Source organism: Plutella xylostella, chromosome 5 (assembly GCF_932276165.1).
Source record: "Plutella xylostella chromosome 5, ilPluXylo3.1, whole genome shotgun sequence".
Taxonomy (NCBI): Eukaryota; Metazoa; Arthropoda; class Insecta; order Lepidoptera; family Plutellidae; genus Plutella; species Plutella xylostella.
In genome coordinates this window covers 6,854,596-6,881,690 of record NC_063985.1, presented here as the reverse complement: position 1 = coordinate 6,881,690, position 27,095 = coordinate 6,854,596, and the positions used below count along the sequence as shown (strand labels likewise).

The following is a 27,095-nucleotide window of genomic DNA, read 5'->3' as shown; positions in this document are numbered from 1 at the left end:
CCATTAGATCACGTGACTTTTATATTCTCGCCCCGCACCGCCCGCGCCCGCTGGCGTCGTCGGCGTCGTGGACGCAGCCCCAAGCATACACATTTGGTTTTATGGGATTATTATCTTGTTTGTGTTCGATAAAAAATTAGATATTCTGTTCTACTAGCGCTAGAGCAAGGAACATACACAGATTTTAAATTACTTTTCCGATAAGCGCTAAAAAAGAACTTTAAAGCAAGACAAAACATATATTAATGTACTTCTCTTGGGAGCAAGTTACGCAGAGTGTAGAGGAGACTTCATTCGATTGATTAATTTAATCTGTGTAAACTACTGCATTCTGTCAGTGTCACATTTACTTTACTTCCTCTATGACAAAATATGTCAACAAGCCAAATCTAAACAGAGTTATACAAAATAATTGTAAATTTCACTAAATTACTTTGTTAAATATTAGTACGATAAGAGCCAATTAATTTGATTATATATTGATATTTGTACATTGCGTACCTACACGTAAATACATGAAACGTGAAGCTTGTGAGTTATTTTCAACTTCTAAACTTAAATTATTTTTAACTGTTGCCTATCGGCCTGCATCATGAATATCTATTCTCATCTGGGATCTGGAATAGAAAAGCTTTAGACCTTTTTTATCGTCTTATTTATCTTTATGATTTAAATCATATTGTACAACATCGTAAAGTGATGATTTCAGATTAAATCAATAAGATTGGTGCATTCCTTTTCGCTGGTCATTCCGTTTATCTGTTGTGTTGTCTGTGGCTGTGTACCTATCGCGAACTTGTTTTGCCCGTGATTTTCGGGTTCAAAATGTATTGAATTTGACACTATTTACTTTGTAGATGTTATTAATTAAGTTTTGATATTGTGGTAGGGCCCCTGGACCTGCACATATTGGCAAGTTTGGTTCAGACACCCAAGGCTCAAGAAAAACAAGTCTCCACAATCAATTATGTTGCTGCTGTCCTAACAGTGGCTCCATAAATTTGCAAGAGACACCAGTTTATAAACTATACAGTTTATAAAGAAACTGTTAGTGTATTATGATATGAAGTAGTATTAACTATTATAACCATGTGCCAAACATTTACTTTACTTTTGCCAAAATACTTAATTTAATAAATAATTTGATTTCTTTTAAAGAGTACTAATCAGCAAATACTACCTATCTTAAATAAAAAATATTTTTTGTTGCTTATTTATGAACTTTATATATGGACCACATAAGATTTGTGTACTTAGTAGAAAAACTGTTTATTTACATAAGTTTAAAAGTAATAATTAACAAATAGTTAAATATTCTATTTATTTTGTTGTTGTTTCTTTTTCTTTTTCTGTCTTATTATTCTGTCACAGTGTGTCGAATAAATGTATCTTTCTTTCTTTCTTTCAAATAATTAATAAATTTCACAAATACTTTAAAGTAATAATTAAAACTCTTACAAAACCAAACTGCGAGGGGGACACAAAATAATTTAAATTGTCCTTGGTTTCACATAGTAAATTATATTTTTGCCAAGATGAGCTAAAAAACAGTATTCTTTATTGTAATAATTGTATACCTAATCCTGTTCCCATATTTACCACTAAACTACTATGGTGTATGTATAAAGTTGTGTTAACTTTTTACTAAACATAGTTGTATATTTTTTGCAGGTATTAATTCATCGATGGTGAATTGCAGTTAAGAAAAATGTGGTAAACTTACTATTCTGTATCAGCAGTAGTCTCAGAAAACGACTCAATATGCAGGCAAAAAAGCGCTATATTCTACTGTCCTTATCTGGCATATTATTAATATATTGTTACTATGGCACACATCACTTCACATCTGAAATTGAAAGTGATTACATAGACAGCCTTCCTTCATTTGCAACGCCGGAGATGTTGGCTGAGGCCCCCCCCGCGCAGCCGCGCAAGCCTCGCTCCACTGCGAGACCGTGCAGGATGGAAACATGCTTCGATTTTTCAAAATGCGGCAATGACCCAAAAGTCTATGTATACCCAACTGATGGTCCTGTAAGCGCTTCGTATAGAAAAGTCCTGTCGGCCGTGCGCGAGTCGAACTACGTGACGCAGGACCCCACGGAGGCGTGCCTGCTGCTGCCCGCCGTCGACACGCTGGACGCGGACCCGCTGTCGTCCGAGTACGTCGCCGACGTCGGAGCGAGACTGTCTCGACTGCCATACTGGAATAATGGCAGAAATCATATCATTTTTAATTTATATGCTGGAACGTGGCCCGACTATGCAGAGGATGCGCTGGGTTTTGACCCAGGGGAGGCGATCCTGGCGCGCGCCAGTGCGTCGGAAACCATCTTCCGGCACGGGTTCGACGTGTCGCTGCCGCTGTTCCACAAGCAGCACCCGGAGCGCGGCGGCGCGCCCCCCGCCGCCCCCGCCAACACCTTCCCCGCCACGCGCCGCCACCTGCTCGCCTTCAAGGGCAAGCGCTACGTGCACGGCATCGGCAGCGAGACGCGGAACTCGCTGTGGCACCTGCACGACGGCGACCGCATGGTGCTCGTCACCACGTGCCGCCACGGGAAGTCGTGGAAAGATTTACGAGACGAGAGATGCGATGAAGACAACCGTGAATACGATAAGTAAGTGCATATTATAAAATACTTATTATTATTAAGTGTAGTGGGTATACTGAAAGCAGTTTTGCAGAGGGCTAAAGTCAATACGTCGTAAATGTTTAACGTCGTACTCGAAGTAAAAATCATTTCTTGCATCCCTTGCTACTGGAGCAGATTGTATAACTAACACTATCACCACGCAGGTTCGACTACGGGCAGCTGCTGTCCAACTCGACGTTCTGCCTGGTGGCGCGCGGGCGGCGGCTCGGCTCGTACCGCTTCCTGGAGGCGCTGGCGGCGGGCTGCGTGCCCGTGCTGCTCAGCAACGGCTGGCGGCTGCCGTTCGACGAGCGCATCGACTGGCGCCGCGCCGTCATTTGGGCCGATGAGCGCTTGCTGTTGCAGGTTACGAGCCATTTTATTTTTTTCTAATTTTACTCTAGGGTGGCGGGGACTGCGACAAACAGGCGCGCTTTGTCTATTTTATATATGCGGGCCTAAGTCGACGCGGAAGTCGAGGAGGAATTGCGGTTCAGGCGAGGCGAGAAGTAAAGACATTGTATGTTAATGAGATATAATTCCCTGCGCCTTAAAGCAGATGCTACGCTGTCTCGACTCTAGCAGTACGCGGAGCGCCTTAGAAATATCTAGTGCCGCAGAATTATATTTATGTTAATTTAAGTATTATTTACAGGTGCCCGAGCTCGTCAGGTCGGTGCCTCCCGAGCGGATCCTCGCGCTCCGACAACAGACACAACTGCTGTGGGAGCAATACTTTTCATCTATTGAGAAGATCGTATTTACAACTATTGAGGTAAATTCAAACTTATCATCTGTACCTTTGACCAAATCAAAATCCACAACGTACCAAATTTGTATTGTCTTGCAAATTGTCTTACCTTCACTACATTAATTCATCATAATTCATTCCTCAACCATAAGGAGAAACACCGCACGAGAATTAAATACAAATACAAAATATGTATTTCATTTCAGTAACTTAGTCTAGGTATAATAAAAAAATTAAAATAAAACAGATTGCCCGTTATAGTGATTTAATAAAATTTTAAATTATTCTCAGATAGTGGTGGAGCGCATCCTGGCGCACCGCTGGTCGCGGCAGCGCGAGGCGCTGGTGTGGAACGCGGCGCCGGGCGCGCTGGCCACGCCGGCGGGCTACGCGGACTGCCGCGCGCAGCTGCCCGCGCCGCCGCCGCCGCCGCCGCCCGCGCCCGCGCCCCCGCCGCCCGCCGCCGCCCCGCTGCCCGCCCCGCTCCCCGTGCACGCCCCCGCGCCGCCCACGCTCGGCGCCGGCTACACCGCGCTTGTCTACGTGCAGGCCTCCTCGCCCGCGCTGCACAAGTTGCTGGCCAATTTGGCCAAGAGCGAGTTTTGTGAGAAGGTAATGGAGAAGGTTGTGTTACAAACATCAATATTTTGGTTCTTGCGAGTCAACTTAAAATAATCCATAATTAACTACACAGAAAACTACAATACATTTACATCTCAATTAGGTAATATCGACATCATCATATTTATTATGTGAGTAGTTATTATTACAATCCCCTTAGCGTACTTCTCCGAGGCAAATGATCAATGAATGTTTTCTAAAGTATCAATATTTCCTGGCAGGTGGTGGTAGTTTGGGACAGCGGGCGCGCGGCGCCGGCGCTGCGCTCGCTGGCGCGGCCGGCGCGGGACGCCCTGCCCGTGCACGTCGTGGACGCCACCACGCATTATCCGGGGTGAGTCCACACTACTTGCTTAATGGTATTGATTGATAAATATCATTAGAGGGCTGGCTATGCTCGGTCAACTTTAAATTTAATAGAAGGCAAGCTCTGAGGGGCTTGTTGCCATTTCTCATTCCCAAGAAAATTACGAATAACAACAATTTGATCCTAAAAAAAAATAATGGTCAGCGTTAGGTAAACTTCTTACAACTTTCAAGAGTATGTACCACGATTACAAATGGATCTCTGTAATCGGATTTTCGCCACTAAAATTATTTTCACGAGTCAGATTTACCCATCACGTCCATCGGATCACGATGTCTTGACGATGATTTCGTTCCTTAGCGCGGGCGTGTGGGCGCGCTGGCGGCCGCTGTGGGCGGTGGCGACGGCGGCCGTGTTCTCGCTGGACGGCGACGCGCCGCTGCTGGCGGACGAGCTCGACTTCGCCTACTCCGTGTGGCGGCACTTCCCCGAGCGCCTCGTCGGCTACCCGGCCAGGACGCACTACTGGGACGAGGCTAAGGTAAGATAGCATGTTGACGACCGAGGGGTGAAGTGGTTATAGTGATCCGGCTATGTCGAAGGTCCCGGGGTGGGGATCGAACAATCGAAGATACGAACGATCGGGCAATATAATATATATGTCATAGCACAGGGAATCCTAGTTTGAGGACTAAGGTTTTAACAATTTGTATGTGACTTTGTTGGTTATTCAAATAAACGAATTTTTATTATTTATATGTATCTGTAGATTTATCAGCTGTCCAATACCTATATTACGGGCTTTGCCTAGGTTACGTCGGATGGCTGGTCGGATATTATTGTTATTGCGACGATGCTAAGGCGCAATGCAACCTTCTCGTTAGAAAAGTAATAATGTTCCTGGCTCAACACAAATTGAAATGACGTATAATGTTTTCGTTGTATGATGACGAGGTACCATACATTATTATCATAATCATGAACATAGGCCTTTTTAAATGAATACGAAAATGTGATACACTTAATCATTTGCATCGAAATATCCTTCCACCCAAAGGTTGTCTGGAATAATAAAGACCGCAATTTGTACATATGTGTTAGATTAAGTTCTTTGTAATTTCGTCCATGTTTTGTGTTCAAATAAATAATATCTTATCTTATGAACCGAAGTAACCTTCCTCTCCACGTCCAGGGCGCATGGGGCTACAGCAGCCGCTGGGGCGCGCAATACTCGCTGGTCCTCGCGGGCGCGGCGCTAGTCCACCGGGCGCACCTCGCGGCGGCCGCGGCGGCGCCCCCGCGCCTGCGCAGTGCCGTCGCCGCGGCGAGGAACTGCGAGGACCTGCTGCTGGCCGGCCTGGTGGCGCGCGCCACGCGCCGCCCGCCCATCAAGCTGGCGCAGAGGACGCGGTACAAGCCGCATCATCATAACAACAGGTGAGTGAACTAGTTAATGTAGTGTTTGAGGAGTGTGCTAGTACATTTAATTTATTTTTTTCGCATTTCAAAAAGTCAAATAAGTAAAATAGAATAACAAAGTTATATGAAGTTGAAATACTGTGTACGTCACACCTTTTATAGGAATATATGAACTGTAATAGAAGGTTTGTGTGACGTCACTAGCGCACTAAATATTAATTCACGTCTTTGTGTAAAGTGGTTTAATTGTTGTTCGTAGGGTTTAATTGAAAAAGGAAAAAATAAGTGCCTGCTAGAATAAATATAATTTTGATTTTCCTACCATGGAAACTACGCTTAATTCATTTAATTTTACTCTACATTAAAGCATAAGTACTATAAATTCGCCATCGCATTTGGCGTGAGTACCTACATAATATAATTTATGTTGCATACGCAATTATTATTTTGGTTGCACATCGACCCTAAATCATCGTAGACAACAAACAAAATTAGTATGCTCAGGCGATAGAGTCGTACTTAATACAATAAGTATGTGTTACGTGGCCAATCATACGTTTTGTAACCGTTACCGTGTAAATTTAATTGAGGTTGAAGACACAACTCTTGCAAAAAAGATAGGCTTATTTAGTTGTAACTTTTTTAGGAGCTTGGATGTTAAATAAAATAAAGTATTTTGTGTTGTGTTCGTCTCTATTTTTACCAAGGTCAATTAATATATTGCTCCATTCACCCATCGTGTGATTCATTGAACAGGAAAATCCAAATTTGTCAATACAAAAAATAGTGATTACCAATGTGATTAGTTAATCTTTACACTTACATTCATTTCACTGCTATTGATGAATACCTACATAACCGGCTTGGAGTGCAGTCACAACAAATCACTTCCTTTATTGTTACACATTCCCGCTTGTCTTGCGCCACTTGTCCCGATAGTCTAGTGCCGAGGCGTGAGTACATGATTGATGATTATAAAATGTCTAGGGGAAAGGGAGTTGATAGTGATATGGTGCAAGAAATATTGCTATCAAATCCTATTCCGAGCTCACACCTCCACGTGGTCCCTCCTGGTAACTATCATACACGACTCCCTAGCGCTTCAGGTATGATAGGCTAACGTGACAGGAAAACTCGCCAAGCCGTCTGGGCAGCGCGGCGTTTTATGGCTAAAATTCCCCCCCATGAAAAGTCCCAAAAAACCACGGCCCTCAGTCCCCGGCAGTCCCGCTATCCTGGACTCCGTAGCGGTCACGGTCCCGGCGGGGCAGAGGGTACTATTAATCTCCGGCAGAGACCCGGCTACCAACATACAATGAATATGGCTACATATAACCCAAGGGTCGGAGTGGTGGCCAAGGGAGGGACGGCGATCAGTCGGTAGACCGCCGACCTGTTGGTCCGATGACATTAGGAGAGTGACTGGACCAAACTGGATGAGAGTAGCACAGGACCGTGGGACTTAGCATAACATGGAGGAGGCCAATACCCTGCAGTGGGTTGACATAGGCTGATTATGATGATGATGATGACCGGCTAAGGTGTCGTCTCATCTCTATTACTTATTTAGGTACGAAGATAAACATAAAGAAACTAAAAAAAGTGAATTCAAACTGCTACTACAGTAAAACTATAAAGTCCTGAAAACGGAAGTGAATTTTAACTAATTGTTACAGATCGTATTTAAGCCATTTATTATATTTATTAAAGGACAAATCCTTTAAAAAGCTATACCCAAACGGTATTTTATTTTTAAAGGTAAGTAAATAACTGATAATGATAAAAAGGTTTAGCAAAATCGCACTCTTTATTGTCATGACTTTATAGTTGGACTGTAAGTCTACCTACCTGTACCTACCTTAAATCTTACATTCGTGGTGAAATAGGCACAGTTTGGTAAATTCCTCAGGAGAGTGTCATAATAACATAAGACACGCGTCATACGTTATGACGTAATGGGTGATGCTGGTCAACATTGCCTCGATAGCCTTGACCTTGGAAGACCTCTAACAGAATGCATTATTTAGATATGGGTTGTAATTAAACCGAGTTAATAGCATTATAACGCCTGTATACAAATCTATATTGCTTCTAAATAACCAAGTCAGCCACAATCAACGCGCGTCTTAAAAATACTATCCACTATTAACTGGGCATGGTATTTTTAAGCATCAAAATTTGGTTTATGTGAATGCTCCAGCCAATGTTAATTGCCCTATTTTTGTCATCCTTATGATGGTCCCTAATGTCAATAGTTATAATCGTTTATATTCCTAAAATGTAAAGTCCTAGGGAATCAGCATGAGCAAAACACGCAAAACACGATTTTAAATAGTTCCTTAGCGAAACCCAGCTGTACGCAAATAAGAATAACATAATCCAGCAGTCCCCCGTCCAGCAGGTCCTCGTGGAGTGACCCGGAGCACTTCGTGCAGCGGCAGTCGTGCCTCAACACGTTCGCGGCGGCGTGGGGCGAGCTGCCCCTCCCGCGCTCCGTGCTACGCCTCGACCCGCTGCTCTTCAAGGACCCCGTCTCCAACCTGCGCAAGAAGTACCGCAAGATGGAACTCGTGTCCTAGAGTATAAGACTTATTAGCTCCTAGATTACATATCTGTAGGTTAAGGATTAAAAGCATTTCGTTGTTTTGTAAGTGTAACATTAATTTAGTGTTTGTTGTTTATGTTACGAATTTGTAATACTTTATCTGTGATCTCATTATTGACGCGCTGTTTTTTACGCGACACTTTTACTACCTAGTTCGCACGCTGTTTTGTTGCTCGCGATCAATGTCACGACGCCAGTTCATTGTACCCTGTTGTATACCATATAGAATGTATCCAATATAGAAGAAACCCCTTTATAAAAACTCGCCCGTTTTATTGTTTCCTTGTAAGTTATGTGTTAATTGTCGTTCCTGAAAAATGGCGTACCTACATACCTACTGGATAAACTTTAAAATTTAAGTCCAAGGTTTAAAGACTACTTTCTGAATGACCATCAACGCAATTCTCATTTTATTTATTCGCCCATTAACATACGCTGACCTTGCAGTTACGGATTCCGAAAATGTTACGAGACATTCTACGCTATGTGGAGGTGCTCTACTTTATACGATCGTAGTTAATTATATCTTTCTACAGCTTCGTACGAGATCGGGCATCGAACTTCAATAAATTGGTCCATAAATGATTATAATTGCATAATGTAAGTAGAACGTAAACTGACATAACGGGGGCTTCGCAATAGGTCCAAGCGGCGGCCTTGGCCTGCATCTGTGCTGCCTCGCGGAGTGGTGCAGCGCGGCGGCGGCGGCGGCGGCCCGGGGGCTCAGGGCTCAGTGCGCGCCCGGCGCCGGACCTCGCACCACACTCCTGGCACTCCTCGCCTCCGCTGCCCCGACCGGTCCTACATGTAATCGCTGTTTTTTAATCACCTATTACTAATTATGCTGTGTGCTAAGTGGGTAAAAAGTGTGGTTTTCCAGTACCTCCAAAGGATGTCTTATATGACGGTGCTTTTAGAAAAACTTTAGTACTTACTTAACCCTTAATCAAACGGATGATTTTTTTTGATAAAAATGTAAACCATGTATGGTTTTTAGGTAAGTTGGGTCCGTAGATTACGAAAAAAATGTTTTAAATTTTTTTTAGTGGGGGGAAAGGGGGGTTTTGCTATGGGAAATAATTTCCCACTATTCGTGATTGCTAAGCAAAATAATATCAAGTGGGAAACTATTTCCCACTATCCGGTACAGATCACAAATTTTAATTAATATTTACTACAGTTTCTATACAAGCTAGTTGCCGCTACTTTGCTTGTTTTTTATAAATATTTTTTTGTTTTAGAAAAAAAACTATAAAATGATACAATAGTATTAAGAACAATATTTTAATAAGGAAATACGCAGTCGTTAAGTTGTTTGCGGTAACTATCGGAAGGAGAATTAATACTGTTGACATAGCATGAGTCGTCTTCCGAATCTGTGTCTGATAAATCAGTAATGTCAGCTATGTTTTCGACAGTCTCTTCTAAATTCTTCATAGTAAGCAATATTATGTTTCTTTTTAATAATTGTTTCAAAATGCTGCAAATAAATAAGAAGAATCTGGAGTAATAAACCGCTTATACTTATCAAAAACCATACATATTAGTTCGTTCAATAAAGTAACATTATATTTTATGTATAGATAAATTTAGTATATTTTTACTGCAGGAACAAACAGTGGGAAATAATTTCCCACTTATTTGAACCTACGAAAAAGCAAGAAACACCAGTTTTACCGTGCCAATCACCATAAAATCCATTTGTAAAACTAGTTAAGTTTACAATAGTATTGTGGTTAGGTACTTGGCAGATTTTTTTCTCCAAAAATTTTGAAATATCGTCACGAGAACCGGTTTTTGACACAGAAAAATTTAAATCGTGATTTTGACATTGACGTACGTTGACAGATTGCGGTTTTTTTTTAAAGTGTTGGCATTAATAAAATTTAAAACTTAATCAAGATTATTTTGTTTCTAATGTTGATATTGATCAGAGTAACCAGTAAAAAAATAAAAATATTTTTTTCGATTCAGACCAAGTGGGAAATAATTTCCCTATATTTGATTAAGGGTTAAAAGCTTGTCTCTACATAGGTTTATTATTGTGGTAATGCAATGTGTGACATAAAAAGGGCAGTAATGACAAATTGTTAATTAAAAACATGGATTATTGATAGTATCTCAATAAAAGGTATGTTACCAGTGCACATTTAATTTAGTTCTTGTCGTTTGATCTGCTGTCGGCCTATATGTACTTATTAAAACCGGCATATTAAAATATACACCTACTCATGTGTTGAGTGCCTAGTGTGAAGAAATAGAATGATGTAACTGGTAGTATTGCAGTTGAATGCATCTACCACGGCACCGCACCTACCCACAGCGAAAGGTATTCAGTATTGCAAGTCGTTTGAGCCCAAGAAAATGCAATATTAATCTATCCAAAGCACCTTTTCTTGCGTGATAACCATACGGATACGGAATTAATTGTTAACTAATTGCAACCTAAACATAGATCCGTAGTTGAAAAAAAGGTGAATGTGTTAAGTGTAATATAAAAAATACTCGTAACTAACCCATCTAAATCAGCCACTATCTCTAGTATTTCTTATTTAAATTATAGTGCCTACCTTTAGGTACCTTTATACAGGGTGTTACAGAAGTGCAACGAGGTGACTCAGTGAGGGGGTTCCTCTTAATAACTTTTGTTCTACGAGTTTTGGAAACTGATTTTTTTCATAGTAAAGAGTGTGATATGTGATCAAAAATGTTTCCATAGAAGACCATGTTATTTTATCGCGCATTCATAAAGGTCGTAAAAAAAATATGCTATGTTCAAATGGCCCCCTAAGGATAGTAGGTATACATTACTGCTATTTTTGCAACAGCCAGTAGGTATAAGTAGGTATTGTAGATGAGAACCTTAAATTGTATGAAAGGGTATTCACGGGTATTGTTCATTATAAATTTCCCACACAAACCATCTAGGAACTAACGAGCATATCACCTTGGGGTGTCTTTATTCTTATTGCCTACCTCACTGTTCCCAGCAAGCCTCTATTGTTTGATTTTCTATTAAGTAACTGATAATGATTATCAGAGACGTAGTAGTTGAAAATCCCTGTCGCAATCGCAATACCGAGTCGTTAAACATTGTCTTCCACGACCTCTGTCACCTTCACCTGTTGTCGCAACATTCCGTCAGCGACCAAACTCCATGACTCCACTCAACATTCAAGCTGTTGCAATTTGGTGAGGTTCTGGCTCCGTTTATTTATGTTAAAAACAACTTTTGTAATATCTTCTATAAAATACCAGTAGGTATAAACTCAAATTCACAATACAGGTAGCCATGAAGTAATGTTTCGAGATAAATGCCGGGCAGCGTCGCAATATTATACTTACGGTTGCCGTGTTGTGTTACCGCTATTATAACCAGCTGACTCGTAACGAAAGTGATCTTAAATGAGATAAAACTTTCAAGGACGCGAAACAAATACCGATCCACTTACCTATATGTTTACTTTATTGGTAGGTATTTCATACGTTTCATGTTTCTTATGTAAGTATATCTACTAATATCTAGTAACGTGAATTCCGAGTTCAGGACCTACCTACAGGGTGTTAAATAAGCCCTCCAGGCACGTACACAGTGATACGTTTCTTATGTTGGTACCTACTAGGTCGGGCTACCCATATACCTTCATAATATTCAGACATATTTATGGCCACAATACATGTCTCACTGACGAAAATCTCATGAAATATCATCATCATGTTTATCGTCTAATGCTGGACAAATACATCCCCATATTCTCCGCCTTCCTCATGACCTACCTTACCTTACCTTCGTCGACCCGTAGGAGGGCGTATACTAACACACTCCGAAGTCTTCCACTCCAATGGTTCTCAGTTATACGTCACAGCAGCTTACTGCTTTCAGGAGCTACGTCATTATCAGTCACCATAAACCTTAGATATCAGTTATGATTTTATGCAGTTAATGGTGATAAATACACTAACGGGCAATGATAAAGTTCCAGTGACATGGACGGCTATGGCTGGTGGAACTATTTCATTGCTCGCGAGTGTAAGTACTTACTAATGTGTGTGAGTAGAGTGGTTGCAGGAGCGGCAGCATGGCGCAAGGGCTGGCCCGCGCGCTTGCCGTCGTAGCCATCGTGCTCATAGCGGCGCCGCACTTCACCGCACAACCAGTAAGTCACATCTGCCGCCAAATTAGGTACACATACCTATTCTATTAGGTACATAATTTATAGAGAATATTGTTAGAATAGGGAATATGCGTAATTTTTTTTAATACTTTTATTGGATAGTTTTACATCACTTTATTATAGTAAAAAAAAATTCAACGCCAAAATAAGTAATTTAAGGTATTTTAAAGAAAGTTAAAAAATTACAACCATCACGACCACTTTGAAATTCCCGTCAGGATGGCGGGCTGTCGTGACGTCATAATCGTTTAATTTCACGGCTCAGAATAATGAGTCCCGTCAGTCGGCATAGATTTTTTACCTAATCAAGTAATCACAGAGTACTTTTGTATTTTCAACAAACCAATGTTGTCATGGTAACAAACGAAAAAGGAAGTGTATAAAGTGTGATCAGTGGCTGTTTTGTAATGGTAATAAAGTGTGACCAGTGGCTGTTTTGTAATGGGAGCTCTTAAATAGCTGCTAGTAGCTATTTTGAAATGGGAGCGCGCAAACCAGAGGACCTTTGTACACAATATTACGCTATTATGGCAATATGAATATAAAGTAATATTTGTATTGTATGTAAGTACTTACTGTAACTTTGGTTCTCAGTAAGAGAGACTAGGGTTAGTGGGTCATTCTATTCTATTATCTGGGGGGGTGTAAGAACCTGCACCTGGCTCTCTTGAATGGAACCATTGTGCATATCTCAAAGGTCTAAACCCCCTTTTCTAAACTATCGAATAAGAGTATAAAAATATATGCATATTCCCTAATATTTGGGCACACGGCTCTCGACTTTTCAATAGTCTTTGCTGTCCTTTTCCGCAGCTGGCCACAGTTTACTCGTTCATACTGCGTAATAAATTTAATGTGTCCAGTTCTTCTGATTACGAGAATTCTTCCATAACTTAATTTAGAAAAAAATAACAACTTTTGAAATATACTAACGACTGCCATTATAACCTAAAAGTAGAAAGAGCAACTTGTGTCATGTTCATGTCATACCTAATACTTATAATACAAATTTAATTTTATTGTGTTGCAATATGGAGCATATTTGAGTGGCTCGTTGACTAGCGAATGGCTGTTTACGCCTCATTACAATAGAACAACTAGTGGCAGCCCATACACTACCAACAAAAAATATAAAAAGTCCTAAACTTTGCAAACAAACAAGCATATCAAACAAGAAGTGGAGAGGTTATAGGAGGCTAGGATCTACTCGTATTGGAAGAATTTTTATGTGATCCATCGTATCTGATCACAACGAGCATCACAAATACTCGGTGACATTAACATTTCTTTGTTTACACTTGACATTTATTTAACTATACGCAAACGCAAAGAAGTTATTATTCTGAGATTGATATATAAAGGATTATGACGTCACATCCGCCCTAAGAAAATGGGTGACGTTTCTCGGAAGTTAGAATTTACTGAAGTTTTTTTGTACTTTTCAACTTCATTTACTTGCTCAAAAATAAATTATAATCAAAAATAATGACGGAGTCGTAGTTATGAAACAACAAAGTTTATTATAAATAATATTTGACCTTTATTTGAACCACTTGCATATTCCCTATTCACCTACCTACCTACGCAGGTACTTCATGAAAAGTACGCAAAAGCTACAAGCCATATTTTTCATACAAAAGACATCAACGCGTTGCAAAAAGGAAGTTCGCCTTGCGCAAATGCAAAGGACGAATCAAATTATACGTGAATGTAAAACGGAGATCTATTTATTAATAATAATTATTTTTATATTCAGAAGTTTAGTTAATACGTAAAACAGAATAGAATAGTGTAAATATAAGTTTTACAATAATTTATACACATTTAAGTAAAAGTTGTTAGGTAGTAAGTACCGCCCTACCGCCGGATATTCTATTCTATTATATAGAATAGAATAGAATAGATCCGGGTATTCTATAGAATAGAATAGATCCGGGTATTCTATTCTATAGAATAGAATAGAATACCGCCGGATAAGGCCGCCCTTATTGTATTAAGTATAGATTTTAAGTCTTAAATGTTATTTTAAAAGTTTTAAATTTACAATAATGAAGTTATACTACTACTACTACTAAGTACCTATAGTATTACGAACCTACCGCAGTTAACAACCCTATAGCAGCGAATAACTTATTTGTTACCTACCATCACGGTGCACAAATTTACAATTTACTTAACTAAATATAATAAGTAATTTAATCATATAATGTTTAAATTTTCAGCCTACTGCTGAAGAATCAATCGGAAAGGATCGCACACAAAGACAAGCGTCTCTAAAATACAAGAAACAAACAGCGGTCAAACCAAAGTGGGGATTTTTTGGTACCATTTTCCACCTCATACTAGAGGTAAAATAAATTATTTAATACCTAGGTATGTGTTGCTAACATTATACAGGAGTTGCAAAAATTGTTATGCATTAGCATAACTCAGTATAAATAATTCTGAACAACTTTTGTTCTACGAGTTTTGGAAATTCACACCCAATATTTGGACCAATTGTACTGAAAAGTTACGACACCAAACAGCTCACAACAGCCTGGTACAGGTATAATAAATTAACAATTTAGATATTCTAGGTAAGCTGATTTGTTATCATGGCCATCGATGGCAAGATAGTAAGCTGCAACGGATATGGGTATATATTAACGCTATAGTGGAGTGGAGTTGTTATCAAAAAGGAGGAGCACAACTCGTCATACTGAACAACTTTTTACTTAAGTTCCTATGAAATTTACTTACTCTAACGAAAACATAGAATAGCTGCTTATTATTATAGTTCCGATGAAATAGGGGTGAGCTAGATAAATGTAGATATCCGACGCGACCGGGGATGGGGCAGGTTAAGAGCAGGTTGGCAATAATTTTTATCACGATATTTTATGTTTTCAGCAAGTTAACGACACAAAAAGCGCATACAACCAGATTACCGAATTAGTGAACAATCAGTTCACGGACGATAATGTAAGTAAAACTTCTGTAGAGCAGAGTCTTGTCTTCTTATTACAATACAATACACTTTATTTGCACCAAGAACAAAAATTACAAAAAACTAAACTTATTTTTATTTAGGACTAACTACTTGGCTTATTTAACATGGTTAGGTATTTGGCGAATTAAAAACATGCATATAGAGGTATAGATACCCTATGTAAAACAAAAAATATTTATACCGAGCGTGACAGCACTTGTTAAAGTTAAGATATTTGGTGATTACGTGATGTCCCTGTAGATTATGCAATTCAAAATAAATATGTTCATGTCTCGAATGATAACTGAATCTTTCCCACAGGTTGTCCCGACAGAACCAGACCCCAATAACAATGGAACTACGGAGACTCCGAAGATATCCCGGGCAGAATTCCTGCGGATACTTGATCGAAATCTGAAGGGTTTGGCGCGTCTGCGGAACCTGGAGTGGCGAGAAGCCAAGAAGGTTTGTACATAATAATATCCCAATGCCTCTTTAGGGAGCACACACTCAACACTGTTCTAGGCCTCCTATCTTCATCATCCACACAGCACTCATGGGGCGCACGACGTTAATTTTTATCGCAGTTCTGCCGGTTTTAGTAGCTACTTACCTAATATTATCCTTCACAATACAGGTACCTACCTAGGTCATACCTGATAGGTGGTTTTCAAACCCATGTTGTTTTTATGTTTCAGGACTCCTGGGAGAATTTGCAGAGATACAAAGAAGAAATATTCAACGGGAAAAAAACTGGAAAACGAAGATAGCATTAAATTAAATTCATTTTAACTACTTCACATAACTTATTTATTTGTGTAACATAAATATTTAATGTAAAGGAACCTCAAGGACGGTGGCACAGTGGGTATCTTACCCGATAAGTTTTACATTTATCTACCTACCTATATATATGTACTTAAAAAAATCTAAGTAGGTTTGTAATGATTGGCTGCCATCGTTCATAAGGTACCTTTTCTCGTAAACTGTTACATTTAAATTAAAGATTGTTTTATTATCAGAGTGCTCAGGTTTTAGAAAAGTATTTTTTTCCTAAGCTGAATAAAAGTTTCAGAATTATTTATGTTAAGTATAGAATTTGTACATGACTGCAGATAGCTTGAGGGTAGGGGTAGATATATGAAGTAGATAAGTAAGTTTAACAGATAAAGACCCCAGTACACAAGGGCCGGTGCTAGGCTATGCACCAGCACCACTGTAGGCCACGATCACATTGACGCGTGAATGGCTCATTGCTGTCTGATAAAACACTTGCGGTATTAGATTAAAAATATAAAATCAAGATGGTATGGTACGTTTACATTATTAACAAAACGCATAAAACTCTCCGCATTTTGTTTACCGTCAACCTAATGAAAACCATTGTACCAATAAATAGTCACAAATCATCTAACCGAACCTAACTAATTCAAAATAAGAGCTCAGTGGTAGAAAATGCAATGACAATGATATCGATTCTGAAAATTTTATAGTTTGACAGCGTTAAAATTAGAATTTCTGCCTTCAGAATCGACATCAATGACAGTCAATCTAGTTCGTCATAAAATATTGTTGGTCAGTGGTCACGATGGATTTATTGACTACTTACAAGCACCTACTTAACTATTACTGTGTACTAGGCCCTTATGAGTTAAGAAAATGGCGAACGGATTCATATATAGTATACATACATATATACTGATTGTATGTCTATCAACATCCCTTCCGGCTGCCATTTTCATATTGTTTCATTATCTGCGCGTTATAATTTTAATCAACTATAAGTCATTTTTGTAAGTTAAAACTTAAGCATATTATGTGCAATATAATGTACATACCTAAATTGAATTTTATTTTCTATCGCTTAGTAAGACTCCCATAATGAGTAATGCGCAGTATAAGCGAAGTGCACCACAGCATGGTTTTCGTTAGTTTTATGGAACCAAGGAACTTCACCAACCCTGCAACGAAACAGGTGACGATGGATGGCAGTAAATTATATTTATATTTTATATAGTCTAGTTTAGACTAATTAAGGGGAATCTCTGCCCGAAAATAAAAGCAAGTCAAAAGTGCCTGTATAATGTAAATATCGTCGAGGTAGGTACTAGTGATAGCTAGTTTTATAACAAAGTAGGTACCGAACGGAAATTAAAACGCTTACAATATCTGGATATTCTAAATATTAAAATTATGCACTCTAAATTATCTCGTAAAATCATTTATTATTTAGATTAAGTATAATTACTACGCATTATCACCGTTTCAAAAATTGTTCTTTGAATTTAATTTAACTGTTCCGGAAGTTGGTAGGTGTAGTTGACTCAAAGTTGACTTGAGTTGACTGTATAGTAGTGTCTTTGCTTTGTCTTTGGTTTCATATAACCGCGCCACTGTCGCTAGCATAGAGAAAAAAACTACTTTCAGTGTTTCCGTGCCACTTCCGTTTTCTGCTCTTTTGCCAGGCTGTATCTGATTTTTGAACTTGTTTGTTGTCCATAGACTAGAGAACATGTAGGGAAAAGATTATGTGTCAATGTTTGTAAGTTGGCAACACTGTTGATCGGTCTCTCGTCGTTGGCCCGCTGAAAATATCGATTTCATTTGGAATAACTTGTGTTAATGTCATTGTTTTGTGTTTTATGTAGGTAATATAAAACTAAACATTTAGAGGGTAAGTTGATTAATATTTTTCTATGTCGTGCTTTTAATCCCGTCACGAATATGTGAGTTAGCGTAGTAGACGACGCCATTTTATCACCGGTGAACATCCGATGCCACGCAAAACGCTAATTAAGCAAAACTGACATTTACCATGGAATGGCTCATATTCCATTCATGACCTAGTTGTGCTTGCCTACGTATTGAATCATAATAACCAACTAAATCATTGTTGAAATCGCCATTAGATGTCTTCTCGTGGTGGTCGTGGTTATGGTGGCTACGGCGGCGGCGGGCGCGGTTACAACAGCAGGGGTGGCGGCTACCGGGGCTCGTACCGCGGCGGGCGCGGCTCCTACGAGCGGGGCGGCGGCCGCGGCGGCTACTCCTCCTACAGCGACACCCGCTACATGGGGAACAAGTACTCCAGCAACAGAGACAGAATGGATGACTCCTTCAAGAAGCCGTACAGATCGGTAAGTTTTGGAATTGGTCTTAGTAGCATTTAATCTTGGTTGGATGTGAGTAATAGGAAACCCCATACATCAAAACAAACAAAAGGGTTAGTGGGTCTTCTTGGGCTCATTCCAATGGCATAGTATATGTATAGTTGATAATTATATTAATTCAGAGGTTTGTATTGTTTGAAACAGATCTTATTTTGTTTCCTATTCCTACACTAATAGTGTGCACCCTATTAAATATATTATTGCACAAGGTACAGCAACTTATATTAATAGTTTTGATTTCTTAAATAACTGTACCATGAAATGCAGATTTCACATGTATTTCGAACCTTGCCGTAAATGCATCCTAAATACATATAATTTTACAGGAAAGTTCTGGAAACTACTCGAGTCGTGACTATGGTGGTCGTTCAGGATCTCCAGACCGCAAGCGTATGAGAATGGAGGTCAGTATGCAATAATGTTTAGGTACATTTGTTAGATTTTATGTAGGTAGCCCGGATTCCTGGATTATATGTCTGTGTTGAATACAGAGTAAGACATGGAGGAACAATCAACCTGAGACATTTCAACACTTATGATGAGGTTGAGAAAAGAATGTAACAATATACCTACTGGAGTTTTTGCTACATTACATGGAATTTGAACTTGGAGGTTGTTAGGTAAATGCAAGATGCACTGGTTTGAAATCACAGAAATCTGATTAACTGTTTGTGGTTATTATAAAACTGTCTACTAGAAATGATAAATGCCTAAGTTGTACCTTCAAATAATTATTGTTATGACAATTGAAGGCGGAAAACATTGTAAAGGAGAAACTTATGATTCAACAAGATACCTACTTCACATGACAAAAGGCAAATACAAAATATCTTGCACAAACTGCAACAAATTCTGACAGTCAACATTATTTAATGAACATGTTAAGAGAATAACATGGTATAAAGAAATATACCACTCTCATGAGATAATAATGTTGAGTGCCCAATATTTAGAGAATACCTTTAGACAGTATCAGATTTTTGTACATGTACTAACCGAAAAAAAGAATTTGTAGAAAGAGTGGTTTCCTTGTATCTTTCCATGAGCTCATGAAGTAGCAATATTAATCACAATAATACATGGTAACTATATGATTAAATTCTGATTTGCTGGAATGCAGATCTCAATCAGACACAATAAATTCATCATTGTTATAACTTTGGCGTACAGTTGTTAAACAGATGCAAAATTACATCAGCCCAGCCCCAATATTGAGTGACCCCTCTAAGCATGAGAAAGTAATAAGTTGACTAGACTGAACATAGTACTCAAGTCAACCAGAGGACGAAACCTCCCACATCTAGAACACAACAGGATTCATATGTTTAGAATAGCAGTGGTGGCCACCTGTGACAGGCATTCTAAATGGAAGACTCCACCATAATCCCCATGTTTATTAACCTCTTTGTTACATTTAATTTTCTAAAGCACAATGGAAGATCGGAACAGAGTTATATGCAGGGATCGTCGGACAGACGTAGCCACGATGGCGGGGGCCACTATTACAGCAGTAGACAAGACAGTTACTCGAGCGAGAGAAGGTCGTTCGGAGGCGAGGAGCGGCGGCGGTCGTCGTCCCGCGACCGGGACGGGTACCGCAAGTCGGGCGGCATGGGCCCGCCGCGCTCGCCCGCGCGCGCCGCCGCCCCGCGCTCGCGCGTGTCCCGCCCGCCGCGCCGCTCTTTCCGCGGCCGCTCGCTGCGCACGCGCGGCGCCTACCGCGGCACGCTGCGCTCGCGCCCCTCCTTCCCCACGCGCCGCTACTCCGACCGCCCCGCATACACCAGAGTGTACAAGCCCATCAAGGGGCGCAGGTAATTCACAAAGAGCTTCCTTCATTTTTGTCATGCAGGGTAGAAGTTATTGTTTTGTAATAAATTAGATACAACCATGAGGATTTAGAAATCAAATGGACAATGTACAGCAAACAAGTGAGGCCCCTTAATTTATTGAATACTGCTTCATAACAAAATAATACAGTATGCAAAGATGCCAATAAAAAATGAATGAATTGGGGCATTGATACAGCCAGAGCATAAATGATTTAGCACACACAAGCTTATATGGAGGTACGGCCACGTTTTTATATTATTATACTAATATTATGTTTTCATTCAATGTATATTATGTATTTTGTGTGACTCATACCAAACATATTCGATACAGCTCTATCAAATCCAAAGAAGATGAAGCCTCGTCGACTGAGGAAGACTGGGATGCAGATGACAAAGAGGATGATGCAGATGATGTTGAAGAGAAGAAGGAATTGAAGACCAAGTCTCCTAAGGTAAGTTCTATTTTGCGGTAAAAATATGAAAAAAATATTCTTTTATGAAGCTTATCAATGCTTAAACAATCCAAGTGCATTTAAAAACGAAGAATCTGATTCCAGCTTGAAGCGGAAGTGGAGGAAGGCGAGGAGGCGGCCGCGGCCGGCGAGGACACAGACAAGGAGGGCGCGGACGCCGCGTCGGACGAGCCGCCCGCGCCGCGCCGCCGCCCCTACGTGCACCTCGTGTGCTGCCACTGCAAGGACAAGTACGCCACGTTCGCGGTAAGGACTATTCATCATTTTTATACGAAATCCATGTTACTATTAACTTATATTAATAACATTAAGTATGAATATTAATTAATATACATATTCCAGAATTACATGAAGCACTTGGTGTCGGCCAAGCACCGCGCGGCCATGAGCGGCGTGGCGCGGCGGCACAAGGCGCAGCTGCTGCGCATGCGCGTGGCCCAGCGCGCGGCGCAGCGCGACCTGGAGGCGTCCACCAGCGCCGAGCTGGCGCCGCGCACCACGTTCTGCCTCGTGTGCCGCCTCAACCACCGCACCACGCGCCACGCGCACACGCTCACCGACACGCACCGCGCGATGAAGCGCTTCCTGATGCCCTTCTGTCGCGTCTGCCGGCTCACGTTCCGCTCGCCCATGATCTACGAGCATCATATTTGCTCCCTCGAGCATCTTAAGGTGAGCATTAACTGATCTGCAAAGATCTACAGAGATGCTTTTGGCTATGTCTGTGACGCTTTTACGTTATGTATTTACTTGAATACAAAAATAATTGATTGTTGTGTGGTGCAGCGCAAGGCTAGTCAACTGGCTCATCGTCCGAGCCCCAAGGAGATTGAAGCTGAAGGCAGCGGCGAGGAGGGCATGGACGTGGACTTGGACAACTTCATGACCTTGGACTCTGTTGGAGATGTTGACGGTAACATTAAAGATAATTTATTATTATTAAGACCTGAATATTGGTTATGAAATCTCCAGTATATACATTAAATAAAATATTGTATTTGTAGAAGTTGACGATGAAGACTCTGGCGGCGAGAAGAAAGAAGAACCCGTGGACAAGAAGCCGAAAGTCGAGATCAATATCGGCAGTGAGCACATCAAAAAGATGGAGGTGTGATATTCAATTATACATAAGCGCATAGCGAGGCTCAATCTTTAATACATTAAGCCCCAGCTTTCTATCGCCTACTCGTTCCTACCTATCCGTTCCACTTGTGTAATACATGGTTCCATGACAGGTGTGGTGGTGCGAGCTGTGCCGCGTGTACCTGCCGCGCGCGGCGGGCGAGGCCGAGGCAGCGGACGCGCTGCGCAAGCACTGCCGCCTGCGCCTGCACCTCGGCCGCTACGTGCAGCACCGCGACACGCGCACGCTGCGCCGCCACGCCGAGCGCATACACCGCCAACTGCACCAGAATACCGGTATGACGATCATGTTACTTGTCTTATGGCCCCACTACACGACCTCGGATGCGTCCGGAGACGTACGCGGATGCATCTGCAAGCGACCACACGTCTGTTGATCGGTCAGTCTGAGTTGAATATCGGCAAATCGCTTGAACCCTTTGATCTGTGCCACAAAAACCGACAACAAACGGATCGGTGGCAGATGCGTCTGCGGACGTGAAATACCTCGACAGATGCCCAAATCACCCCCTCTACACGTCCGCGGAGGTCATCTCCGGACGTGTAGTGGGGCCATTATGCAGTTGAATCATTTTATTTGTGTAGTATAATTTACTAGTATTTATTGCCGTACAAGAAAGCAAGCAGATCTGTGTTCCTAAACATTGCACGCGTCGAAACTACTCGCGCTCATCCCAATTTCCATGTGATATATAGTAATTGACTCCTAATAGTGGCTTATACCTCCAGCATGTACCATTTTTTATAACTTTATTTCCTATGTTTTCATCATCATCTTGTAATCGTCTACTGGGACCTAGGCTAGCTAGGCTATAGGAATAGGACATTACTGTCTCCCAAGGAGGTACATTGACGATATTTTTAAATTCGTATTTTTAGATGGAGAAAAGGATGGTGCCTCTGAAGCAGCTACTGACAAAATCAAGACTGAAAACCCTGAGTCAACCGAAGAGAAGAAATTAGAAAATGGCACAGAAGTGGCTAATGCATCTGGCAATGAAGGTTTGTATATTTTATAATACTAGATGCATCATAGTACTAGATAAAGGTGTTATATTATAAACAATACTAACTACGAACGTTCTAACTCTAATATTATAGGTAATATATACATTTATCATGTTTCACGTTGTCAATAGGTACTTAACCTATTATTTTGTTAAAGGGAGTGAAGATAAGCTGTGGGCCGATGTCGACAAGGACATCGGGGAACTCCTGAGAGAAGTGGACCCGCAGGGCAACGACGGCAGCGATGACGAGGACGACTTGGACAGGTATAACATCTACATTATATCACTATGATAGAAAAACAAATAAATCTAAAATGGAAAAGGATGCAATACTTGTATTAGCTTATCGTTTCCGTCTGAGGCTTTCCCCCTTTGACAGAGAGGGATCACAGGGACAGTTCTGTTCAATAGCTAAAACGTCGTATAACTTCTATGAATAAGGGGGTTAGTGGCAGAAAAGTGTGCGCGGGACGAGGGGAGCGAGTAACTTGCCCGCCCCCTTTCGTCCCCGCGCACAACTCACAAAATTACGCTCGTGTGGCCTCAGCGTCTCTTTTTCGCTATCTCTCATGTTTATCTTTTTACCCGACTGCCGAAGGGTCCTTCAGAGTGAAGCAAAGACTTCAATATCTTTGTTCGTATGGTATCATTATATTATAACTTCTTTCAGGTACGACAAATTTCGTAAGAGTGACAAAACCGTCAAGACTGTAATTGATGGTGAAGATAATGATGCGGCCGTGGCTGAAGATGCAAGTGAGAAAACTAATGCAGAAGCTACTCCTGCCTAACAACAACCATAAATAAATCAGCCATATTTATTGTGGACTTCTGTAGTGTATGTGTAGCAATAATAATGAATTAAACCAAAAACATTAATAGCGTTTTAATTTTAATATCCTGAATTTTGTGTCGTTGTAATACACTGTACGAAAGCGTGCCGTCAAGCCAACAGAATAGGTTTGGCGCGTCGCCGCAAAGCACCAATGGCGCTTCGCTCTGACGGGTCAACCCTATCATACTAGTTCCCTAAATATTCGAACATATGGGATAGTTTTTAACTAAATGAAGCTGCATTATTAGTTCTATAATCTATATATAGGCAGCATTATAGGGAACCAACCTGCAGTAAAACCGAAGTGGAAAGACCATATTTAATACAAATCCGTTAAAGCCATTGTCAATCGGCATTTTATTTTTACTGTATGTAAAAGTCATGGAAGTAGTGTACAGTAGTAAGTAAGCATAACGTAGTCTTTTTCTGTATAATTCATTACGGAGGTCATACACTACTTCCATGGGTGATGGAGATCACTTAAATGAACTATGGTTACACTAAACAACTTCGATCATGGGGCTATAATAACATCGTCGCTTAGAGTCTAGACTAGATAGACGGACTTCACTTCAACTGCAAACCAAACGCGAAGTCCGAGTTCACACGACTGCAATCGGACTTCGCGTTTGGTTTGCAGTCGTGTCAACTGCATTCAAACTGCACCTGACTGAACTGCAATTTGCAAATGGATAGCAGTTGAAATGCAGTCCGTCTGTCTAGCTAGACCCTTGCTTCCTCTTTCTGATAGTGGTTTCACAATACTAACATAATATAATATCCTGCCCAAGGAACTTTTCTGTAAAGGAATATAAATTAAAAATAACAGGTAAGTTTTTTGATTTTTATTTATGTCTCCTTGCTTCACTTCTTAGCCTTAGGGTCTTTGACTGCAGTAGGAGCTTTAGTCACATCATCAGGGTTTTCAGCCGCATCCTTCAGCCTCTTGGCACGGATACCAACAAGCTTGGCAATGGAACGAGCCTGCAAGAGGTAACAGATTGTTAGAGATAATGTCATAAAACACCCTGAAATACAAAGCGCTCTTTCATTATAATAATGTTACTAAGGGCTGATTTTTCAATAGACCGATAAATGTTATCACACGAATAAAATTGTTGCTGTCACTGTCTAATACAAATATTCGGACACAACACAGTATCAGGCTATTGAAAAATCCAGCCCTAAATAATAAAAATCAAAACAACTATCTAGCTGTTTGAACAATACCATTCTATGTAATAAAATGTTTGAGTATTGGTTAACTTTATCAATAATCAACAAAATTTGGGAGTGATTTGGCCATTGCAGTCATATCCAGGCACATAACTTTATAAATCTATAATTTACAATATGTTTTGGTTTTTAAGATTTATCTAAAGCTTATAATTAAGGATTGATAAAGCTATATAATTTTATAGCCCTATCCCACAAAAAACTAAGTACTAAAATAAGACTAGATAACAAAAAAATATTTTAACAACAAGGAAATATTCTAATGATTATTTTTACAGGCAATATCTATGGCTCTCAAGAATAGATTGGTGCTTAATCTTGTTTCCAAAAACTATACATTTGTAGATGAAACATGTTTTTTGAAGCCATGTAGTCAAAGGCATCATACATTCTAAATGATGGTAATCCTTAGCTTAAAGTAGCATAATACACGACAATGGCTATGCCCTGAACATGGTCCTTATATATATTGATATTAAATTAAGCTTTATATATTATCACTGGTACTTACTCCTCGGAGGTATTGGTATGCCTTGAAGTCCTTCTCCTCTTCAGTGATGGCTCTGGCGACAGACTTAGGGGCAGGCTGTTGCACTGGCATCAGTGGCCCGCGCAGTTGAGTTGCCAACTTACGCTCTTCCTCATTGGCTTCACCCTTAAGCACCTAAAATAAAGAGAATAAAGATTATTTACGTAAATAAGATGACCCACTAACCAATATGTTTTTAAAAAATACAAGTTGGATGTTAAAAGTAATACCAACCTTCTTGCCCTTAGGGAAGAGAATGAGACGCGCGCGGTACTCCTTTAGTCTCTGAACATTGGTCTGTAATGACTCTACAGACTTGTTACGCCTGCGAGGGTCGACAGCAATACCAATAGTTCTGGCGAAGGCAGAGCTCAGACCAGCAGCCTAGAAGTAAAACATGTTTGTTTATAATTTGTCACACCAAATATCATAAAAACACAACATAACCATGACATAAAAACATACCCTGATTTCACGAAGGGTAAATCCACGTCCAGCACGAACTTTAGTGTGATAACGCACTGTGGGGCACCGAACGACGGGACGTAGGGGTCCAGCTGCAGGACGAGGGGCAATAGCCTTAGCCTTCTTGATCCTGTTTTGCTTTCTGCGGTGTCTTCTAGCAGGCTGGTTAAACCAGGTTTTCACAAACCTTTGCCAATCCTTGTGGAAATGGCCATTTGGGATCATATTATTACCCTTACCCATCTTGAATAACCACTATTTCACCTGTAGGTAAAAAAATACATTCATGAACGGACGCAATATTTAATATTCTACTATAAAATAGTGTTTTAACTCATATCTTTATCACGATAAATTAAATAAATCTGGATTTATAAAACACTAACCGGTGGTCAAAACAAGTCAGAATTTAAAAGACCATAAAGAAAAAGAAAATCTAGAGCGTACAAAAAAAAACTGTCAACTTTTATGTCAGATTTGTCACAGATAAAAATAATGATCACAGATTATTCTCGCATACGTATACTTCTTCTGAGGAAGACCGACGAATTTTGCTGATGGACGGGGCTGAAAGCTACTTAATAAACAACGCGGACCGGACCCGGGAATTTGGAATACTTGGTATACCAGTTTATGACTTCTATGTTCAGATCTAGACCACCAGCACCACAACAACAACAAAAATAACAACTAGAAGTGCGACCATCGTGTCGACTTTTCTCCTTATCCTTAGTAAAACTTGACCTAACAAGCTCCACCCAACCATGTCCCACACGTGTGATAATAATCTTTTAAAATATTACGGTGAAATTACAAGTATTTAAAGTCAGATTCAAGTAAAGTTCATTGAAGTATAGTACACCTAAGTATAGTACATACTAGCGTATGTTAGTAATATAAGTTCAATGGTTTTT

General features: G+C 40.3%; 4 protein-coding genes across 10 annotated transcripts; 3 read left to right on the top strand and 1 right to left on the bottom strand.

The window, feature by feature from the left end:
- Positions 1 to 345: 345 nt before the first annotated feature.
- Positions 346 to 8,601, top strand: LOC105393835 (exostosin-1). 4 transcript variants are annotated; one of them, XM_048633307.1, is made up of 9 exons: positions 346 to 531; positions 1,672 to 2,621; positions 2,801 to 3,002; positions 3,292 to 3,411; positions 3,679 to 3,999; positions 4,230 to 4,342; positions 4,676 to 4,856; positions 5,508 to 5,752; positions 8,133 to 8,601. In XM_048633307.1, exons 2-9 carry the CDS (start codon positions 1,762 to 1,764, stop codon positions 8,311 to 8,313), a joined length of 2,223 nt encoding a protein of 740 aa, XP_048489264.1. In that variant the 5' UTR covers positions 346 to 531; positions 1,672 to 1,761; the 3' UTR covers positions 8,314 to 8,601. The 4 variants fall into 4 exon arrangements, with proteins under 4 accessions (XP_048489264.1, XP_048489268.1, XP_048489266.1 ...); XM_048633311.1 differs by having other exon boundaries at positions 347 to 531; positions 8,136 to 8,601; XM_048633309.1 differs by lacking the exon at positions 346 to 531 and adding an exon at positions 770 to 827.
- A 449-nt stretch (positions 8,602 to 9,050) lies between these two features.
- Positions 9,051 to 17,328, top strand: LOC105383830. 3 transcript variants are annotated; one of them, XM_038112616.2, is made up of 6 exons: positions 9,051 to 9,146; positions 12,398 to 12,496; positions 14,737 to 14,862; positions 15,407 to 15,478; positions 15,807 to 15,950; positions 16,184 to 17,328. In XM_038112616.2, exons 2-6 carry the CDS (start codon positions 12,419 to 12,421, stop codon positions 16,253 to 16,255), a joined length of 492 nt encoding a protein of 163 aa, XP_037968544.1. In that variant the 5' UTR covers positions 9,051 to 9,146; positions 12,398 to 12,418; the 3' UTR covers positions 16,256 to 17,328. The 3 variants fall into 3 exon arrangements, with proteins under 3 accessions (XP_037968544.1, XP_037968545.1, XP_048489269.1); XM_038112617.2 differs by lacking the exon at positions 9,051 to 9,146 and adding an exon at positions 10,452 to 10,470; XM_048633312.1 differs by lacking the exon at positions 9,051 to 9,146 and having other exon boundaries at positions 11,972 to 12,496.
- Positions 17,329 to 18,012: 684 nt separating this feature from the next.
- Positions 18,013 to 23,995, top strand: LOC105393832 (zinc finger protein on ecdysone puffs). 2 transcript variants are annotated; one of them, XM_038112879.2, is made up of 13 exons: positions 18,013 to 18,159; positions 18,395 to 18,622; positions 18,982 to 19,059; positions 20,084 to 20,469; positions 20,822 to 20,942; positions 21,048 to 21,209; positions 21,306 to 21,635; positions 21,750 to 21,876; positions 21,968 to 22,071; positions 22,199 to 22,382; positions 22,986 to 23,108; positions 23,272 to 23,380; positions 23,787 to 23,995. In XM_038112879.2, the coding sequence occupies exons 2-13, from the start codon at positions 18,395 to 18,397 to the stop codon at positions 23,905 to 23,907; spliced, it is 2,073 nt and encodes a 690-aa protein (XP_037968807.1). In that variant the 5' UTR covers positions 18,013 to 18,159; the 3' UTR covers positions 23,908 to 23,995. The 2 variants fall into 2 exon arrangements, with proteins under 2 accessions (XP_037968807.1, XP_037968808.1); XM_038112880.2 differs by having other exon boundaries at positions 18,025 to 18,104.
- A 786-nt stretch (positions 23,996 to 24,781) lies between these two features.
- On the bottom strand, positions 24,782 to 26,708 carry LOC105393825 (60S ribosomal protein L13). The gene is made up of 5 exons (XM_011565636.3): positions 26,568 to 26,708; positions 26,182 to 26,445; positions 25,951 to 26,100; positions 25,699 to 25,851; positions 24,782 to 24,935 (listed from the first exon to the last, which is right to left on the bottom strand). The coding sequence occupies exons 2-5, from the start codon at positions 26,422 to 26,424 to the stop codon at positions 24,816 to 24,818; spliced, it is 666 nt and encodes a 221-aa protein (XP_011563938.1). The 5' UTR covers positions 26,425 to 26,445; positions 26,568 to 26,708; the 3' UTR covers positions 24,782 to 24,815.
- Positions 26,709 to 27,095: the final 387 nt, after the last annotated feature.

Coding starts and splice junctions, on each gene's coding strand:
- LOC105393832 (XM_038112879.2), top strand. CDS start 18,395: ATGTCTTCTCGTGGTGGTCGTGGTTATGGTGGCTACGGCGGCGGCGGG. Junction 21,210..21,305: donor ACAAGTACGCCACGTTCGCG/GTAAGGACTATT, acceptor TACATATTCCAG/AATTACATGAAGCACTTGGT. Junction 23,381..23,786: donor GACGAGGACGACTTGGACAG/GTATAACATCTA, acceptor AACTTCTTTCAG/GTACGACAAATTTCGTAAGA.
- LOC105383830 (XM_038112616.2), top strand. CDS start 12,419: ATGGCGCAAGGGCTGGCCCGCGCGCTTGCCGTCGTAGCCATCGTGCTC. Junction 14,863..15,406: donor TTTTCCACCTCATACTAGAG/GTAAAATAAATT, acceptor TTATGTTTTCAG/CAAGTTAACGACACAAAAAG. Junction 15,479..15,806: donor ATCAGTTCACGGACGATAAT/GTAAGTAAAACT, acceptor TCTTTCCCACAG/GTTGTCCCGACAGAACCAGA.
- LOC105393835 (XM_048633307.1), top strand. CDS start 1,762: ATGCAGGCAAAAAAGCGCTATATTCTACTGTCCTTATCTGGCATATTA. Junction 3,003..3,291: donor ATGAGCGCTTGCTGTTGCAG/GTTACGAGCCAT, acceptor TATTATTTACAG/GTGCCCGAGCTCGTCAGGTC. Junction 3,412..3,678: donor TCGTATTTACAACTATTGAG/GTAAATTCAAAC, acceptor AATTATTCTCAG/ATAGTGGTGGAGCGCATCCT.
- LOC105393825 (XM_011565636.3), bottom strand. CDS start 26,424: ATGGGTAAGGGTAATAATATGATCCCAAATGGCCATTTCCACAAGGAT. Junction 26,101..26,181: donor TTACCCTTCGTGAAATCAGG/GTATGTTTTTAT, acceptor TTTTACTTCTAG/GCTGCTGGTCTGAGCTCTGC. Junction 25,852..25,950: donor TCTTCCCTAAGGGCAAGAAG/GTTGGTATTACT, acceptor TCTTTATTTTAG/GTGCTTAAGGGTGAAGCCAA.